The 20,111-nt window shown below is 42.6% G+C and overlaps 2 protein-coding genes, 1 long non-coding RNA gene and 1 pseudogene across 3 annotated transcripts; all 4 read right to left on the bottom strand.

The window, feature by feature from the left end:
* Positions 1-1,244: 1,244 nt before the first annotated feature.
* LOC123487957 (mucin-5B-like) lies at positions 1,245-3,591 on the bottom strand (the record flags this gene model as incomplete). Its single annotated transcript, XM_045218956.1, has 4 exons — positions 1,245-1,639; positions 1,824-1,944; positions 3,228-3,267; positions 3,505-3,591. Coding segments are annotated over 4 exons (429 nt in total), but the record flags the coding sequence as incomplete, so codon positions are not given.
* Positions 3,592-3,593: 2 nt separating this feature from the next.
* LOC123487954 (intestinal mucin-like protein) lies at positions 3,594-14,132 on the bottom strand. The gene is made up of 14 exons (XM_045218955.1): positions 14,009-14,132; positions 12,797-13,041; positions 12,087-12,270; positions 9,106-9,229; positions 8,950-9,036; positions 8,407-8,585; positions 8,066-8,135; positions 7,805-7,947; positions 7,682-7,713; positions 6,668-6,836; positions 4,461-4,501; positions 4,146-4,268; positions 3,936-4,034; positions 3,594-3,632 (listed from the first exon to the last, which is right to left on the bottom strand). Exons 1-14 carry the CDS (start codon positions 14,130-14,132, stop codon positions 3,594-3,596), a joined length of 1,659 nt encoding a protein of 552 aa, XP_045074890.1.
* Positions 14,133-14,160: 28 nt separating this feature from the next.
* LOC123487955 lies at positions 14,161-15,166 on the bottom strand. Its single transcript, XR_006659917.1, has 3 exons — positions 15,087-15,166; positions 14,720-14,982; positions 14,161-14,180 (listed from the first exon to the last, which is right to left on the bottom strand). It is a non-coding gene; the product is annotated as an uncharacterized LOC123487955 (long non-coding RNA).
* Positions 15,167-17,041: 1,875 nt separating this feature from the next.
* LOC123487956 lies at positions 17,042-19,901 on the bottom strand (annotated as a pseudogene).
* Between the last annotated feature and the right edge of the window lie 210 nt (positions 19,902-20,111).

Below are 20,111 nucleotides of genomic sequence, written 5' to 3'. Positions count from 1 at the left end.
GTTTTTCTGCTAAGGGGACAGGACAACTTCCCTGCATCAAAGGGACGATGGACGGGGCCATGTACCGTCAAATCTTGGGTGAGAACCTACTTCTAGGGCATTGAAAATGGGTCGTGGATGGGTATTCCAGCATGACAATGACCCAAAACACACGGCCAAGGCAACAAAGGAGTGGCTCAAGAAGAAGCACATTAAGGTCCTGGAGTGGCCTAGCCAGTCTCCAGACCTTAATCCCATAGAAAATCTGTGGAGGGAGCTGAAGGTTCGAGTTGCCAAACGTCAGCCTAGAAACCTTAATGACTTGGAGAAGATCTGCAAAGAGGAGTGGGACAACATCCCTCCTGAGATGTGTGCAAACCTGGTGGCCAACTACAAGAAATGTCTGACCTCTGTGATTGCCAACAAGGGTTTTGCCACCAATTACTAAGTCATGTTTTGCAGAGGGGTCAAATACTTATTTCCCTCATTAAAATGCAAATCAATTTATAACATTTTTGACATGCGTTTCTCTGTATTTTTTTTTGTTATTCTGTCTCTCACTGTTCAAATAAACCTACCATTAAAATTATAGACTGATCATGTCTTTGTCAGTGGGCAAACGTACAAAATCATCAGGGGATCAAATACTTTTTTCCCTCACTGTAGATGTTGAATAGATGTTGAACCAATGTTGAATTGACGTCTGTGCCCAGTGGGTATGGTTCTTGTGACATTTTGACATCAATGTATTGGAATAGGTAATCAATGTTGCAGATTTCAGTGACTCATCTGTGATTGCTACATACATTTTTGGTCTTTTAAATTGATAAAACCCATTGATTCTTGAAAAATATAACTTATAAATGCCCAATGAGCTTAGTTCAACAGTAGCAGCCCATTAGAACCCCAAATATAACATTGCTTTATTCCTTTGTTCGTAAACAACATCATTGTTAACTAACACTATATATCCTCAAAACATGGTTAAAACTATAATGTTGATATCATGGATGGTCAGTCCTTGCATCCATGGCTCTGTCTATGAATTTGAGACTGGTTACATTCCTCCAGCCCCATCCTTCATCTTTTTGCCAAAACAGTGGCGGGGCGCCTACTTTGTTATTGTTTGAGCCGCAGATTGCCCCGTTAATAGTAGCAATTATATAATGAATGTGTTCTTTATTAAATCATATCTGTACTTTTTACCTAGTCGCACATTGATGCACTAAACAATATGAAATAAAATGAGAAAGATAATGACTGCATGCTTCTTAATCAGTTTAATACATTTGAGAAAAAGTTAGACAACATGAATCATTTATATGATAGTGTAGAGAGAAAGGACATACAGTTCATGAAAGTAGCCTATATGATAATGAGTCAGACCCTATTGGTTCCCTATAGATAAAGGTATTTAATATTCCATGCAGTTCATGTAAATAGGAAAATTGATACGGCCATTTTAAAAGACTTCTAGGCCTAATCTTTGTGGTTCTTCTTGTCACACTCAGTTTCATGGCAGCCGCACTTATCAATGTAAATGTAGGAATGCATGAACTTCTTCCCGTTAGAGCAGACCATCTCCACCTCCCTCTCCCTGGTAGACATCTCTTGACAGCAGGAGCAGGAGTGCATCAAGGTGTTTTTCTCTGCAGAGTACCTAGCAAACAGGACATACAAACAACACTGTTAGAAACAGTCCCAATTCATTCTGCAATAGGTCGACTCCCATTGAATTCTCACCCTTCAATCCAATTCCACCCGTACACATTTCTGCAAGACCCAAATGCATGTTGCGTTTGTTTCTGTGTGTGTGTGTGTGCTTATTTTGAGTTTCTACTCACATAGAAGACGTTCCACAGGATCCCCCGCAGGCTGCGATCTCCACGGGCACAGTAGATCTGCAGTTTTTCACCTCTAGGTAGGTGGTGGTGTTCTTCACATCACAGTGACTGATTGGAGTGCCTGGGCAGGAGACAGAGTTAGGGGAGGACATTTTAAAGAGGTGAGTTTCCCCCCTTACTATGTAAAGTGCTTGGACTTTGAGCTACTTGAAAAAGTTGCCTGGTTTTAGCTATAACTGAACTCCTTGCCACGCCTTGTCATGCGTATTTGGCAATGAAACTGAGCACAAGGACTGGAATGTCCTCACAAAACAGGGTCTGGTTTTCTGGCTATGGAAATGGAACTACATCCAGTAGATTATTATATATTCCAGAACCGTCAGACTCTCATCATATCTGCATTCAGTTTCATCTACAGTAACTCAACATTGATTTATTGTGTCATAAGAGGTTATGTTCACAAGAGGTTATGAACATAAAAGGTTATGTTCACAAGAGGTTATGTTCACAAGAGGTTATGTTCACAAGATGTTATGTTCACAAGAGGTTATGAACATAAGAGGTTATGTTCACAAGAGGTTATGTTCACAAGAGGTTATGTTCACAAGAGGTTATGTTCACAAGAGGTTATGTTCACAAGAGGTTATGTTTACAAGAGGTTATGTTTACAAGAGGTTATGTTCACAAGAGGTTATGTTCACAAGAGGTTATGTTCACAAGAGGTTATGTTCACAAGAGGTTATGTTTACAAGAGGTTATGTTCACAAGAGGTTATGTTTACAAGAGGTTATGTTTACAAGAGGTTATGTTCACAAGAGGTTATGTTTCCAAGAGGTTATGTTTACAAGAGGTTATGTTCACAAGAGGTTATGTTCACAAGAGGTTATGTTCACAAGAGGTTATGTTCACAAGAGGTCATGTTCACAAGAGGTTATGTTTACAAGAGGTTATGTTTACAAGAGGTTATGTTCACAAGAGGTTATGTTCACAAGAGGTTATGTTCACAAGAGGTTATGTTCACAAGAGGTTATGTTTACAAGAGGTTATGTTCACAAGAGGTTATGTTTACAAGAGGTTATGTTTACAAGAGGTTATGTTCACAAGAGGTTATGTTTACAAGAGGTTATGTTTACAAGAGGTTATGTTCACAAGAGGTTATGTTTACAAGAGGTTATGTTTACAAGAGGTTATGTTCACAAGAGGTTATGTTCACAAGAGGTTATGTTCACAAGAGGTTATGTTCACAAGAGGTTATGTTCACAAGAGGTTATGTTCATAAGAGGTTATGTTCACAAGAGGTTATGTTCACAAGAGGTTATAAGAGGTTATGTTCATAAGAGGTTATGTTCACAAGAGGTTATGAACATGAATATTTATAAATAAATCCGTTGTTTTGTTACTTACAGGATGTGCAACAGCCATTTGCATCAGTTTTCTCAGTTCCCTGTGATGTCAAAAAGAATAGTGTACAGTTAAATTTGGATATGACTAGTTACGGTCTATTGAGTTGGAGAACACAGTATAGATGTTATAATGGAAAACTATGATCAGATATGAAATGTTACTAGGGTGTAAATTCAATATAACCTACAAGTTACTATCCTATGAAGCAAACAGCATATTTAGATATAGTTACTTTACTTTAAAGAAACAAATTCAACCAGTTTTCTCATCTACTTACAGGGACACAGTCTTCTGGTCTGAACACTGGGCATTCCAATTTGGTTTTCACAACGATGAACTGGTCGTTTCTCTTTGTGCAGTCATACTTCACACAGCGGTCACTAGGGGCGACCAAAACTTCCCAAGCTGTCAGGTAGCAGGAAAGAAATGTTGGTAAGTTAATGCTGCACGTTATAAAAACTTAAATAAATAAGCGTTGCTAAATAATTTATAAGCTTTTCAGAAATAAGTACTTCATGGTTTGAAAATGTAAACAAGCATTACAATTCTTAAGCATTTAGACCTATAACATTTATGATGCATTTATAAACATTTGTAAGCACTTATAATAAGTTCTCATTAGTGACGTCATTCGTCCATTTGTGATATCACAAAGATACCTGATATTAATAATAATCTAATTTGGGTGAATTATCTCATCAGTGTCACCTGAATGATGTGAGATGTGGCGTTTGGTAGAGCTACAACACAGTCCTTCTGGACACATGTTCCACAGCATTCCCCAGGTACGACTCCATACTCATAACCCTGGACGGGAATCAACAAGGTGGCATCATTAGCGGATGTCCTTCATATCAAACTGTATAGCCTACCATGTAAAATGTTAAACCGAGTTGGCCATTATCCCGAGGACAGTACCGTTTGGCAGGTGGTGGAACAGTTGATTTGGACACACTCAACAACATATAGCTTGGAGACTGGATCCTTTTTAGGGCCACACTTGCACTCCTCACAGATGCCGCTGGGAACAATTTCACCAAGCTGGAGAGTGCAAGCAAGAGTTAGTATCATGTGCTGTAGCAAAACATTAAGCTTGGGTCCTCAGTGGCTCTCAAGACGACTTAAAGGGGCAATCTGTGATTGGTACATCAATATTTAGGTTTATTTTATAAAAAATGTACAAATGATTTATTGTAATACTGCTCTGATATCAAAATAAGTGTTACTGCTCACCGTGAATTCAGTATTATTGTGGACACAGACAGGTTTGGGCACTGAAAGAACACACAATAAAAGGGTCAGACAGTTGTTGATACCTGCACCATGTTACCACTATACACAGATTTTACATTACAGCGCGTGACATGGTCCAATGACGTGGTCCAATGATATAGTTCAATGACATGGTCCAATGAGATGGTCCAATGAGATGGTCCAATGAGATGGTTCAATGAGATGGTCCAATGAGATGGTCCAATGATATGGTCCAATGAGATGGTCCAATGAGATGGTCCAATGAGATGGTCCAATGACATGGTTCAATGAGATGGTTCAATGAGATGGTCCAATGATATGGTTCAATGACGTGGTCCAATGACATGGTCCAATGAGATGGTCCAAAGATATGGTCCAATGACATGGTTCAATGAGATGGTCCAATGACATGGTTCAATGAGATGGTCCAATGACATGGTTCAATGAGATGGTCCAATGACATGGTCCAATGACATGGTCCAATGACATGGTCCAATGAGATGGTCCAATGACATGGTCCAATGAGATGGTCCAATGAGATGGTCCAATGACATGGTCCAATGAGATGGTCCAATGAGATGGTCCAATGTGCCAGTAAATCAGCACAATCTACTTTTTGGGTTTTTTAAATTGCCGCCATCTTGGAGCTAGAATTGTGATCATGTGTACTGTGCTAATGCTGATACAAAAACAGAGTAACGGAGAGCACTGTACAATACGACGAACTTAGCAAACAAGGCATTTGTGGTAAGTACATGGAGGCAGCGTTTTTATGCACGTCAGCTATTAACCTTTCGGTCCCTCTTCAAATGACGTGCAGCTTACAGTATAAAGGCTTTATAAACACTACATCAATGTGTTACAAATCATCTATAACCGTATGTCATGCTTTATAAAGGGTTCATAAACGTGGCATAACTGTATGACATAACCACCAATGTCAAATGTGACAAAGATGTGCTTTATATAGGGTGGCATTAGCACTGCTTAATAGAGGCTTTAGAAATAATTAAATTGAGGCTTCACTAAGTATTTATTACCCTGTCATCCATCTTAGTAGAGTATTGCAACACCAGGATAATGGGTTCGATTCCCGGGACCACCCATACGTAAAAATGTACTCATGCTTTGGATAAAAGCATATGCAAAATGATATATATTATATTTCACTAAAACATTTCTAGGATAGCCCAACCTCTTTCCCTCTTGGGGTGCACAGTCAATGTTGGACCTGACCTCAACTTCTCCCAGAATGCTGTGCTGCAGGATGAGACACTCTAAAGTGTGGTCATGACAGCAGAACACATTGGTGAGGCCTTTCAAAATCTACTGTATTGTAATTGTAATATTGTAATGTTTACATTTTTTGCTTATTTCTGGGGGGTTTTCTCAAAATTTCAGTTTTCTTGGTTTTCTTTTCCAATTTTTTGGGATTTCCCCCAGTTTTCTCTGGTTTACCCCAGTTTTTTTCACACTTTTAATGCTTAAACCACAACAGAGGATGACTTTTGAGGTGTGGTGTAGTTGGCCTTTAATTCAGTGACCCTGCCCTGCCCTGTCTGGTTAGAGGGGTTTCTGTGGTGTAGTTGGCCTTTAATTCAGTGACCCTGCCCTGCCCTGTCTGGTTAGAGGGGTTTCTGTGGTGTAGTTGGCCTTTAATTCAGTGACCCTGCCCTGCCCTGTCTGGTTAGAGGGGTTTCTGTGGTGTATTTGGCCTTTAATTCAGTGACCCTGCCCTGCCCTGTCTGGTTAGAGGGGTTTCTGTGGTGTAGTTGGCCTTTAATTCAGTGACCCTGCCCTGCCCTGTTTGGTTAGAGGGGTTTCTGTGGTGTATTTGGCCTTTAATTCAGTGACCCTGCCCTGCACTGTCTGGTTAGAGGGGTTTCTGTGGTGTAGTTGGCCTTTAATTCAGTGACCCTGCCCTGCCCTGTCTGGTTAGAGGGGTTTCTGTGGTGTAGTTGGCCTTTAATTCAGTGACCCTGCCCTGCCCTGTCTGGTTAGAGGGGTTTCTGTGGTGTAGTAAGCCACATGTGATGTGATTCAGCCGCCAATGGAATGGGGTGGAGTAAAAGGCCACCATATGTCATATGCCAAACATTTAGCACCAACAGACCTGTACCCAGGTTACCTGGTAGTACGTTAAGGTGGCTCTACCTAGTCTAAACTGAAATACTGTCTCTACTCACCACATGTATTTATTTGACAGCAGTCCACTGTCTTGTTGACCAACACCTCACCGTACTTCTTACAGGTAGCAACTTCTTGGTGCGGACATTTCACTGGTTCACACCGGACACTCAGTGTGTCAGCATTACACTCGCACTTCTGGCAGTTACTGTTCCAAGTCTCACCAAACTGTGTTGGGACAAAACAAAACATTGTTAGAAGAGACTTCAAAGTTATTAAGACGAGGACTGGCCACCCCTCAGAGCCTGGCTCCTCTCTTGGTTTTTTCCCCAGGTTCCTGCCTTCTAGGGAGTTTTGCCTCGTCACTGTGCTCCTGTCTCTGCATTGCTTACTGCTTGGGTATCTGTAAAGCCACTGTGCTCCTGTCTCTGCATTGCTTACTGCTTGGGTATCTGTAAAGCCACTGTGCTCCTGTCTCTGCATTGCTTACTGCTTGGGTATCTGTAAAGCCACTGTGCTCCTGTCTCTGCATTGCTTACTGCTTGGGTATCTGTAAAGCCACTGTGCTCCTGTCTCTGCATTGCTTACTGCTTGGGTATCTGTAAAGCCACTGTGCTCCTGTCTCTGCATTGCTTACTGCTTGGGTATCTGTAAAGCCACTGTGCTCCTGTCTCTGCATTGCTTACTGCTTGGGTATCTGTAAAGCCACTGTGCTCCTGTCTCTGCATTGCTTACTGCTTGGGTATCTGTAAAGCCACTGTGCTCCTGTCTCTGCATTGCTTACTGCTTGGGTATCTGTAAAGCACTCTGTGACTACTGCTGATGATAAAAATGCTTTATCAAATACATTTGATTGATTGATAATAACAATAGGGCTTCCAGCCCCTTCAGGGCTTGGACCACTAACAAGCCCCAATGAAACTAGTAAACTGAAGAAAATAAGAAATGGGGTTCTATACAGAACCTTTTTGAGGGCCGTAATGTGAAGCGAGCCGTTGAACCATTTTCGGTTGTATATACTGTCGCACCATTTCTTCTGATGTACACCACAATGAATCGATCTACATTCTTACCTGTTTGGGATTCCCATCAGGTCCAGTGCATCCTTGAAGGGAAAAGAAGATTTCAAGTCATACATGGTGGTACTTTGAGACACAATTAAACAATGTATTCCTCAAACGGTGACACATCCTTACCACAGTCACGAACACAGGTGTCAGATAACGTGTTGAACAAGATGGTACCCTCGGGGCAGAAGCAGCCCTCCATGAATTTGTCACATACAATGTCACGGCTGTTTTGTTCTCCCTCACATGAATGCACATATTTGTCATTGTATCTATAATAAGGAAAACAATGCGTTACAGACTAGGAGAGAAAAACGGAATGGAAACCTTTAAGAATGCATGTACATTAGGTAGTGGTGTAAAATAATGAGATGGGAATGAGATGGATACCTTGAATTGCATGTTGGCTGGATAGTATGGCCACATGCCTTATACACTTTGGTTTTAGGGCAGATCAGTTCTGTAATATGGTCAAGATGGAATGAAAGACAAAACAGTACGTAAACAGTTTGTAAATGCAGGTTGTCAAAATACAATTCGTTATGATAAATCATACAATTATTATAATTATTTAAAATCTTATTAACATCTTGTCTGCATCCCAAATGGGATCCTATTCCCTACATAGATCGCTACTTTTGGCAAGAGCCTGGTCTAAAGTAGTGCACTATGTAGGGAATACAATGCCATTTGGGACGCAGTCCTTATTTTATATGAAATTCCCTCCCTACCACATTTTCCATTAGTTGAGTTCCTCCAGTTGATACAGACTCCAGCTCCTGCACACATCACAGCGTAGGTTTCCAGGCTGGAGCAGCCGATTGTGATATTTGGCATGTGGCAGACATCGAACTTACAGGCCTTGAAGAAGTGTTGTGGTGGGATAACATCATGGCATTGTTCAAAGACCCTTCCAGAATAAAGAACCCATTTAAGTTATTATATAGGCCTAACCCAAATGGGGCATATAACATGTCACGACAGATCACTTGGAAATATTGATTACTGTATGCCTTACAGGCTAAATTATTAGTGAAGCATCTATGTAGTGTTTATGAAGACTTCATGAATGCTCTATAAAACTTTGATATGGCATAAAAAGTCTGTAAGGTAAGTTTCATTATGAGTTTGGTTATACTTTATGGAACAACAACCCATTACTGGAAAGTGTACAGACTTTTATGTATAGTGTCAAAACTAGCAACCTCAATCAGATTCACGTGTCTTTGTAATATCGCTGGCTCAGTGTGTTATTAGAAGGTCACATGTCTTACGGGCTAAGTATGATGTCACAGATTGCTGTCTTTCCTGACGGGCAGGTTGGAGGCGTAGGGGTGGGTGTGCTAGGTGGGATCGGTCTGGTAGGTAAGGTTTTGGTAGGTAAGGTATGTTTGGTTGATTGGGTAGTTGGGGTAGTTGGGGTAGGGGATTTCGGTTTACAGTAGGTTTTGTTATCATCAGGAATCTGCCATTGATGAGCCATCCCAGGACATGATGGATCAATCTGTCCATTCGGTAATCTGCAATCGTTCTTCCTGATATTGTCACAGGTGCCTTTAAAAAGGTCAAATAAATATGGGAATGAGAAAGAAACAAAGGTTCTTTGATGTTAGAAACAGCCGCTCATAACTTTAAGCATACCTACTGTGACACTCTGGCTCCACGGACCTTGATATTTGAGCCAGGGTTGTTTAGTTTCATTGTTTGGGTGTATTTCTATGTTGGGGATTTCGGGTTGTGCATTTTCTATGTTTGGTTAATTGTTCTTGATTAGTCGTATGACTCCCAATCGGAGGTAACGAGTGTCAGCTGTCGGCTCGTTATCTCTGATTGGGAGCCATATTTATACTGTGTGAGTTCACTTTGTGTTGTGGGTTATTGTTTCCTTGTTGCTGTTAGTGTATATCAGTATTTGGACTTCACTTTCGTCCTATTTGGTTTGTTGTTTTTGATCGTGGTTTCTTTAATTAAATAAAGTCTACGATGTTCGCTCAACACGCTGCGCTTTGGTCTCCTCCTTTCGACGATCGTGACAGAATAACCCACCAAAAAAGGACCAAGCAGCGCGTCCAGGAGCAAGGGGTCTGGACACAGGAGTTATGGATGCCTCCTAAGGACTTTTGGACATGGGAGGAGATTCGGGCTGGAAAGGGTCCTTGGGCACAACCGGAGGAACATCATCGCCCTCGTGAAGAGCTGGAGGCAGCTGCAGCCGAGAGGAGGTGGTCTGAGGAGGAATATCACCGCCCTCGTGAAGAGCTGGAGGCAGCTGCAGCCGAGAGGAGGTGGTATGAAGAGGAAGCGCGGAGTCGAGGCTGGAAGCCCGTGGTTACTCCCCAAAACATTTTGGGGGGCACATGGCAGGCGCCTGGGCAGCAGGAGGCTGCCACAGGGAGAAAAGGAGAGAAGGCTATCGGATTACGGGAGCCATTGGCGAGTAGAGGGAGGGAAGTTGTTGTGGCACGGCATGAGAGACTGAAGTGTGTTCCCAGTCTGGTCCGGTCCGTTCTTGATCCCCAGTTAAGGCCAGTGGTGGGTGTTCCCGGTACGGTCCGGCCTGTTCCTACTCCACGCACCAGGTCCACGATGTGCGTCGCCAGCCGGCCTGAACTGGCCGTCTGCCCAACGCCGTCTGAACTGCCCGTCTGCCCAACGCCGTCTGAACTGGCCGTCTGCCCAACGCCGTCTGAACTGGCCGTCTGCCCAACGCCGTCTGAACTGCCCGTCTGCCCAACGCCGTCTGAACTGCCCGTCTGCCCAACGCCGTCTGAACTGTCCGTCTGCCCAACGCCGTCTGAACTGCCCGTCTGTACTGAGCCTGCAAAGCCGCCCGTCTGCCATGAGCCTTCAGAGCCGTCCGCCAGACCGGAGCCGCTAGAGCTCTCCGCCAGACAGGATCAGTCAGAGCCTTCCGCCAGACAGGATCAGCCAGAGCCTTCCGCCAGACAGGAGCAGCCAGAGCCTTCCGTCAGACCGGATCAGCCAGAGCCTTCCGCCAGACAGGATCAGCCAGAGCCTTCCGCCAGACAGGATCAGCCAGAGCCTTCCGCCAGACAGGATCAGCCAGAGCCTTCCCGCCAGACAGGAGCAGCCAGAGCCTTCCGTCAGACCGGATCAGCCAGAGCCTTCCGCCAGCCATGAGCAGCCAGATCCATCAGCCAGCCATGAGCAGCCAGATCCGTCAGCCAGCCATGAGCAGCCAGATCCGTCAGCCAGCCGCGAGCAGCCAGATCCGGTCAGCCAGCCATGAGCAGCCAGATCCGTCCAGCCAGCCATGAGCAGCCAGATCCGTCAGCCAGCCATGAGCAGCCAGATCCGTCAGCCAGCGGGCCATGAGCAGCCAGATCCGTCAGCCCGCCAGGATCCGCCATCTAGTCAGGTACTGCCCCTGAGTCCGGTGCTGCCCCTTAGCCCGGTACTGCCCCTTAGTCCTGTACTGCCCTTTAGTCCGGTACTGCCCCGTAGGCCGGTGCTGCCCCTTAAACCAGTGGGGGTCATTTGGAGGAACCTACGTAAGCGGGTAGTGACGATGGTGGGGTGGTGGTCTAGGCCGGAGCCAGAACCGCCACCGAGGACAGACGCCCACCCAGACCCTCCCCGAGACTGTATGCTGGTGCGCCCGGAGGTCGCACCTTTAGGGGGGGGTAATGTGACACTCTGGCTCCACGGACCTTGATATTTGAGCCAGGGTTGTTTAGTTTCATTGTTTGGGTGTATTTCTATGTTGGGGATTTCGGGTTGTGCATTTTCTATGTTTGGTTAATTGTTCTTGATTAGTCGTATGACTCCCAATCGGAGGTAACGAGTGTCAGCTGTCGGCTCGTTATCTCTGATTGGGAGCCATATTTATACTGTGTGAGTTCACTTTGTGTTGTGGGTTATTGTTTCCTTGTTGCTGTTAGTGTATATCAGTATTTGGACTTCACTTTCGTCCTATTTGGTTTGTTGTTTTTGATCGTGGTTTCTTTAATTAAATAAAGTCTACGATGTTCGCTCAACACGCTGCGCTTTGGTCTCCTCCTTTCGACGATCGTGACACCTACAGTATCTTCTAATTGGTTACGCTATCATTGCAACTGTACAGTGAACTTTTTTAATGCCATGGAAATACAATAACATGCAACAAAATAACATCAAATCATATAATATAATAATATAATATGCCATTTAGCAGACGCTTTTATCCAAAGCGACTTACAGTCGTGCGTGCATACATTTTTTGTGTACAAATCATCGCCAATAAGGTTCCGTTTACTCACAGAGTACTACAAGCTGTTCTTCTGATTTATACTTAAAGTGTATATTGTCTACATCATGTCTGCATCCCAAATGGGACCCTATCCCCTGGTTGAAAGGAGTGCATTGGGGAACAGTGGGCCATTTGGGATACAGACAAAGCCTACATACTTACCACACTGTCCCTCTGTGTTGTTGAAGAATAGGGAGTTTGGCAGGGTTACACTGAACATAAGGGACTTAAACATCACTTGTGCTTTAATGGCAGGGATAGTCAACAGTAACTCTATCCCAGTGCTGGTGATCATGAGGTCTTCATTAGAAAAGGTCGGGAAGATCTGATTTCCATTGATGTACACCTTGTGAATGAGAAGGAAAAACATAACATAATTAATGACAATAGAGAACAGAATAACGTTACAACACAGTAGATAAGATATGAACGGTTTCCAGAACTAAATGAACTCACAATAAGAGGTGGTATTCTGTCAATTCATTTCATCTTTTGTCAATAAAATGAAATTCTTTGAAATGTCCTGGGAATGTTTCAGTTGCCTTGATGATGGTTTTATAGTTAACGTGATGGCATCATCAAAGTGCTTAACCATTATGTAATGTTACTAAATAACTATTACCAACTACTCTAGTGTAGTACTGCAAATTATATTTGTGGTAGTCGGCAGGATCAGATATGCCTATTAATCAATACCTCCACGTTACAAAAAGTAAATAATACATTTCAAAATATGAAGCTAGATTATTTTCATTCTTAAAGTGGTATGAGAATATCTATCTCAAAGAATATCTATATCATAGAATATCTGTATCAACGAATGTCTATATCAAAGTGCACTTTTAAAAAGTGTACAAGTGTTTTATAATTACCACATTTTTTGTCGTAGTTGATCTCTTCGGAGTAAGAACGATTGTATAGGACTTGTAATGGACAATCAGAGACTGAGGGCAGGTCACGTGTCTAGACGGATCGCAGTTGTAGTTGTCGATGTTGACACTGAAGTTATATCGAGGAACTATTTCTTTAATCAAAACGTAGGTGCAGTTTTCCTGGAAACTGTAATATTGCCCATCAAATGTGACGTAATGAGGGTCTCCCCATCCATAGCATATACCTGAGAGATGAAACAGAGAAACGGTACCAAATAGATAGATCACTCATCAATACAAGAGTTAAAAATCCTACTCCAGTCTCCTTTTCACCTCATTTAACACCTGATTTACTGAACACAGCAGGTGGTCTAGGTATCCTCATGACATGGCACAAGCAAGAGGGGAGGCTGAAAACATCACAATGTCACCATCAGATCAGACCAGAGGTGCAACTTTCACTGGGGACGGGGGGGACATGTCCCCCCCACATTCTGAAATTGCATTTTTGTCCCCCTTCATTGGAATGTGATACAAAACGAGGCAACAGTGTGTTTTAGGACCATGCGGACGCCTCCGAGCGGTCGGGCAGGATGTTTGGAGAGTTTATCCGACTAAATAAAAAAATTATTAACGTCACTATTATCACTATTATTATTATTATTATTATTATTATTATCATTATTTATGTATTATTATTATTATTATTATTATTATCATTATTTATTATTATTATTATTATTATTATTATTATCATTATTATTATTATTATTATTATTATTTTTATTATTATTTTTATTATTTTTATTATTATTATTATTATTTTTATTATTATTTTTATTATTATTATTATTATTATTATTATTATTTTTATTATTATTTTTATTATTATTATTATTATTATTATTATTATTATTATTATTATTATTATTATTATTATTATGTCCCCCCCCACTTAAAAAACCAACGTTGCGTCCCTGGATCAGACCAACTCCTTGAAGTTTGCAGTTGTGTCTAAAAAACACTATTTTGTTGAAAACACATTGTTGACCCTTTAGTGTGGGTACTTTACTGTATTAATACTTGGGATATCGCTTTTCAACAGGAAAGTTCAAAAATCACTGCCGGACGTCTTTAAAACAAGTAAACTTGGAGTATGAAGTGTTTGTAGAAGGTGATAAGATAATAAAAATCATTATGTTTTGAACTTACATTGACATTCGTAGCGATAGCAGCAACCTGATTCATCATAGACTTTCACTGGTGGAAATCCATTTTCACACACAGGCTGTTGTACAGACTCACAGACCACAAACGTTGTGGTAATTACACCCATGTTGCACGTTTGAGTTGTGCAGTTGCCTGTATTCCAAGTTTCACCATCCTAAAGTCGAAAAGGTATGTTTTAGTCCTGAAAGGAAACACACTACGTACTACACAACACTATGAACTGAGAAACACACTACGTACTACACAACACTATGAACTGAGAAACACACTACGTATTACACAACACTATGAACTGAGAAACACACTACGTATTACACAACACTATGAACTGAGAAACACACTACGTACTACACAACACTATGAACTGAGAAACACACTACGTACTACACAACACTATGAACTGAGAAACACACTACGTACTACACAACACTATGAACTGAGAAACACACTACGTACTACACAACACTATGAACTGAGAAACACACTACGTATTACACAACACTATGAACTGAGAAACACACTACGTACTACACAACACTATGAACTGAGAAACACACTACGTACTACACAACACTATGAACTGAGAAACACACTACGTACTACACAACACTATGAACTGAAAAACACACTACGTACTACACAACACTATGAACTGAGAAACACAATTATTCTGTCGAAACTTTATTTCATTACCTTTCTTGGTGGATTGACATATTCACAGCCTCTGGAAGGTGTAGTCGGGGACAATCTAGATGTTGTAGAACGTGTAGCTTCTGTTGTAGTTGAGACAGTGCTGACTGTAGTTGAGACAGTGCTGACTGTAGTTGAGACAGTGCTGACTGTATTTGGGGTCGGAGATGGACATGGTCTGGCTTGTTTCTCAACAATACAACTTGAGTTACAGTAAGAGGTGAAACACCAGCCTGCCCCGTCCGTCTCATTGTATATCAAGGAACCTAAACAAAAACATATTATTAGTAACAAATAGATATTAAATGAAGTGTATGAATGCATTATGTAGTCAGATTTGATCATTTTAATGAAGGAAGCTATCACTTACCAGCAGGGAAATATTGTTTTTTATATGTGCAAAAACATAATGTGGTAGGAGTTGGGGTTGGGGTAGTGGTAGGAGTTGGGGTTGGGGTAGTGGTAGGAGTTGTGGTTTGGATAGTGGTAGGAGTTGTGGTTTGGATAGTGGTAGGAGTTGGGGTTGGGGTAGTGGTAGGAGTTGTTGTTGGGGTAGGAGTTGTTGTTGGGGTAGTGGTAGGAGTTGTTGTTGGGGTAGGAGTTGTTGTTGGGGTAGTGGTAGGGGTTGTTGTTGGGGTAGTGGTAGGGGTTGTTGTTGGGGTAGTGGTAGGGGTTGTTGTTGGGGTTGTTGTGGTAGGAGTTGTTGTTGGGGTTGATGTAGTAGTTCCTTCTGTCTGTGTTGAGTTTTGATTTTGAGGTGCGGTTGCGAATGATGTGAATGTTTGTGCTGATTTTGTGATGACAGTGAATCCTGTTGTTGTGGTAGGGGCTTTGGTGGTGGCTGTTGTCGTTTCCTCAGAGGTAGTCGTAGATGGGGTTGTTGTTGTGGTAGTTGTTGGGGTAGTGGGTGTTGTTGTTGTTGGTTGTGTAGTGGTAGGGGTTGTTGTTGGGGAAGTGGGTGTTGTTGTTGTTGGTGGTGTAATGGTTGTTGTGGGTGTAGGGGTTGTTATTGTGGTTGTTGTTGGGGTCGTTGTTGTGGTTTCCTCAGAGGTAGTCGTAGATGGGGTTGTTGTTGTGATAGTAGTTGGGGTAGTGGTAGGGGTTGTTGTGGGTGTTGTTGATTCTGGACCAGTTGTAATTTCTTCTGTTGTTTCACTTGTTGTGGAATACGCTGTTGTCTTAGTAGTTGTTGTGGTTGTAGTAGTAGTAGTTGTTGTTGTTGGTGTAGTGGTTGTTGTGGGTGTTGTTGGTGTAGTGGTTGTTGTGGGTGTTGTTGGTGTAGTGGGTGTTGTGGGTGTTGTTGGTGTAATGGTTGTTGTTGTTGTGGGTGTTGTTGATTCTGGACCAGTTGTAAATTCCTCTGTTACTGTTGTTGTTGTGGATGGGGTTGTTGTCTTGAGTTGTGGTTGTTGGACTTTCTGTGGTGCTTGTTGTTGGGGTAGTTGTTGTTGTTGTTGGGGGTAGTTGTTGTTGTGGTTGGGGTAGTGGGTGTTGTTGTTGGTGGTGGTGTAATGGTTGTTGTGGGGGTAGGGGTTGTTATTGTGGTTGTTGTTGGGGTAGTTGTTGGCCTAGTGGTTGTTATTTCAGTGGTAGTAGGTGTTGTGGTCCATTCTGAGGTGGTAGTTGTCTCATTCCCACAAACAACACAACATTTGACTCTGATTTCATAGTTGTAGCATATTGGTGGGATGCCTTGATCCTTGTTGTGGCATATCAGTCCAACCGAGGATTGCATTCAACCTTTTGACCTAGGTCGCCAAAGGAACATCAATGAATTCTTTGGCTCTGCATTGTACTTCCTTGGGTTCACTGCAAATATCTATGGTTTCAAATCTCCTCCTTCTGGTCCATTTGAACGGTAATGTTTGTCAATCCAGTCTGACCATTCACAGATCAGGCAGTGTGGAGTAGAAGTGGGTGGAGTGGTTGGTGTTGAAATAGGGGTTGTTGTGGGGGTAGGGGTTGTTATTGTGGTTGTTGTTGGGGTAGTTGTTGGCCTAGTGGTTGTTATTTCAGTGGTAGTAGGTGTTGTGGGCCTTTCTGAGGTGGTAGTTGTCTCATTCCCACAAACAACACAACATTTGACTCTGATTTCATAGTTGTAGCATATTGGTGGGATGCCTTGATCCTTGTTGTGGCATATCAGTCCAACCGAGGGATTGCATTCAACCTTTTGACCTAGGTCGGCCAAAGGAACATCAATTAATTCTTTGGCTCTGCATTGTACTTCCTTGGGTTTACTGCAAATATCTATGGTTTCAAAATCTCCTCCTTCTGGTCCAATTGAAGGATAATGATTGTCAATCCAGTCTGACCATTCACAGATCAGGCAGTGTGGAGTAGTAGTGGGTGGAGTGGTTGTTGTTGTGGGTGTTGTTGATTCTGGACCAGTTGTAATTTCTTGTGTTGTTTCACTTGTTGTGGAATACGCTGTTGTCTTAGTAGTTGTTGGACTTTCTGTGGTGGTTGTTGTTGTTGTGTTGCAGTAGTAGTAGTTGTTGTTGTTGGTGTAGTGGTTGTTGTGGGTGTTGTTGATTCTGGACCAGTTGTAAATTCCTCTGTTACTGTTGTTGTTGTGGATGGGGTTGTTGTCTTAGTTGTGGTTGTTGGACTTTCTGTGGTGCTTGTTGTTGGGGTAGTTGTTGTTGTTGTTGTTGGGGTAGTGGGTGTTGTTGTTGTTGGTTGTGTAGTGGTAGGGGTTGTTGTTGGGGAAGTGGGTGTTGTTGTTGTTGGTGGTGTAATGGTTGTTGTGGGTGTAGGGGTTGTTATTGTGGTTGTTGTTGGGGTCGTTGTTGTCGTTTCCTCAGAGGTAGTCGTAGATGGGGTTGTTGTTGTGGTTGTTGTTGGGGTAGTGGTAGGGTTTGTTGTGGTTGTTGTTGATTCTGGACCAGTTGTAATTTCTTCTGTTGTTTCACTTGTTGTGGAATACGCTGTTGTCTTAGTAGTTGTTGTGGTTGTAGTAGTAGTAGTTGTTGTTGTTGGTGTAGTGGTTGTTGTGGGTGTTGTTGGTGTAGTGGTTGTTGTGGGTGTTGTTGGTGTAGTGGGTGTTGTGGTGTTGTTGGTGTAATGGTTGTTGTTGTTGTGGGTGTTGTTGATTCTGGACCAGTTGTAAATTCCTCTGTTACTGTTGTTGTTGTGGATGGGGTTGTTGTCTTAGTTGTGGTTGTTGGACTTTCTGTGGTGCTTGTTGTTGGGGTAGTTGTTGTTGTTGTTGGGGTAGTTGTTGTTGTGGTTGGGGTAGTGGGTGTTGTTGTTGGTGGTGGTGTAATGGTTGTTGTGGGGGTAGGGGTTGTTATTGTGGTTGTTGTTGGGGTAGTTGTTGGCCTAGTGGTTGTTATTTCAGTGGTAGTAGGTGTTGTGGGCCTTTCTGAGGTGGTAGTTGTCTCATTCCCACAAACAACACAACATTTGACTCTGATTTCATAGTTGTAGCATATTGGTGGGATGCCTTGATCCTTGTTGTGGCATATCAGTCCAACCGAGGGATTGCATTCAACCTTTTGACCTAGGTCGCCAAAGGAACATCAATTAATTCTTTGGCTCTGCATTGTACTTCCTTGGGTTTACTGCAAATATCTATGGTTTCAAAATCTCCTCCTTCTGGTCCAATTGAAGGATAATGATTGTCAATCCAGTCTGACCATTCACAGATCAGGCAGTGTGGAGTAGTAGTGGGTGGAGTGGTTGTTGTTGTGGGTGTTGTTGATTCTGGACCAGTTGTAATTTCTTGTGTTGTTTCACTTGTTGTGGAATACGCTGTTGTCTTAGTAGTTGTTGGACTTTCTGTGGTGGTTGTTGTTGTTGTGGTTGCAGTAGTAGTAGTTGTTGTTGTTGGTGTAGTGGTTGTTGTGGGTGTTGTTGATTGTGGACCAGTTGTAAATTCCTCTGTTACTGTTGTTGTTGTGGATGGGGTTGTTGTCTTAGTTGTGGTTGTTGGACTTTCTGTGGTGCTTGTTGTTGGGGTAGTTGTTGTTGTTGTTGTTGGGGTAGTGGGTGTTGTTGTTGTTGGTTGTGTAGTGGTAGGGGTTGTTGTTGGGGAAGTGGGTGTTGTTGTTGTTGGTGGTGTAATGGTTGTTGTGGGTGTAGGGGGTTGTTATTGTGGTTGTTGTTGGGGTCGTTGTTGTCGTTTCCTCAGAGGTAGTCGTAGATGGGGTTGTTGTTGTGGTTGTTGTTGGGGTAGTGGTAGGGTTTGTTGTGGTTGTTGTTGATTCTGGACCAGTTGTAATTTCTTCTGTTGTTTCACTTGTTGTGGAATACGCTGTTGTCTTAGTAGTTGTTGTGGTTGTAGTAGTAGTAGTTGTTGTTGTTGGTGTATTGTTGTTGTGGGTGTTGTTGGTGTAGTGGTTGTTGTGGTGTTGTTGGTGTAGTGGGTGTTGTGGGTGTTGTTGGTGTAATGGTTGTTGTTGTTGTGGGTGTTGTTGATTCTGGACCAGTTGTAAATTCCTCTGTTACTGTTGTTGTTGTGGATGGGGTTGTTGTCTTAGTTGTGGTTGTTGGACTTTCTGTGGTGCTTGTTGTTGGGGTAGTTGTTGTTGTTGTTGGGGTAGTTGTTGTTGTGGTTGGGGTAGTGGGTGTTGTTGTTGGTGGTGGTGTAATGGTTGTTTGTGGGGGTAGGGTTGTTATTGTGGGTTGTTGTTGGGGTAGTTGTTGGCCTAGTGGTTGTTATTTCAGTGGTAGTAGGTGTTGTGGGCCTTTCTGAGGTGGTAGTTGTCTCATTCCCACAAACAACACAACATTTGACTCTGATTTCATAGTTGTAGCATATTGGTGGGATGCCTTGATCCTTGTTGTGGCATATCAGTCCAACCGAGGGATTGCATTCAACCTTTTGACCTAGGTCGGCCAAAGGAACATCAATGAATTCTTTGGCTCTGCATTGTACTTCCTTGGGTTCACTGCAAATATCTATGGTTTCGAAATCTCCTCCTTCTGGTCCATTTGAACGGTAATGTTTGTCAATCCAGTCTGACCATTCACAGATCAGGCAGTGTGGAGTAGAAGTGGGTGGAGTGGTTGGTGTTGAAATAGGGGTTGTTGTGGGGGTAGGGGTTGTTATTGTGGTTGTTGTTGGGGTAGTTGTTGGCCTAGTGGTTGTTATTTCAGTGGTAGTAGGTGTTGTGGGCCTTTCTGAGGTGGTAGTTGTCTCATTCCCACAAACAACACAACATTTGACTCCTGATTTCATAGTTGTAGCATATTGGTGGGATGCCTTGATCCTTGTTGTGGCATATCAGTCCAACCGAGGGATTGCATTCAACCTTTTGACCTAGGTCACCAAAGGAACATCAATTAATTCTTTGGCTCTGCATTGTACTTCCTTGGGTTTACTGCAAATATCTATGGTTTCAAAATCTCCTCCTTCTGGTCCAATTGAAGGATAATGATTGTCAATCCA

This window comes from Coregonus clupeaformis, unplaced genomic scaffold, assembly GCF_020615455.1.
Source record: "Coregonus clupeaformis isolate EN_2021a unplaced genomic scaffold, ASM2061545v1 scaf1930, whole genome shotgun sequence".
NCBI lineage: Eukaryota > Metazoa > Chordata > Actinopteri > Salmoniformes > Salmonidae > Coregonus > Coregonus clupeaformis.
This window is presented reverse-complemented; position numbering and strand designations above follow the sequence as displayed.

Coding starts and splice junctions, on each gene's coding strand:
- LOC123487954 (XM_045218955.1), bottom strand. CDS start 14,132: ATGGGTGTAATTACCACAACGTTTGTGGTCTGTGAGTCTGTACAACAG. Junction 6,837..7,681: donor CTGATGGGAATCCCAAACAG/GTAAGAATGTAG, acceptor GTCCCAACACAG/TTTGGTGAGACTTGGAACAG. Junction 3,633..3,935: donor CCACATCTCACATCATTCAG/GTGACACTGATG, acceptor GCTACCTGACAG/CTTGGGAAGTTTTGGTCGCC.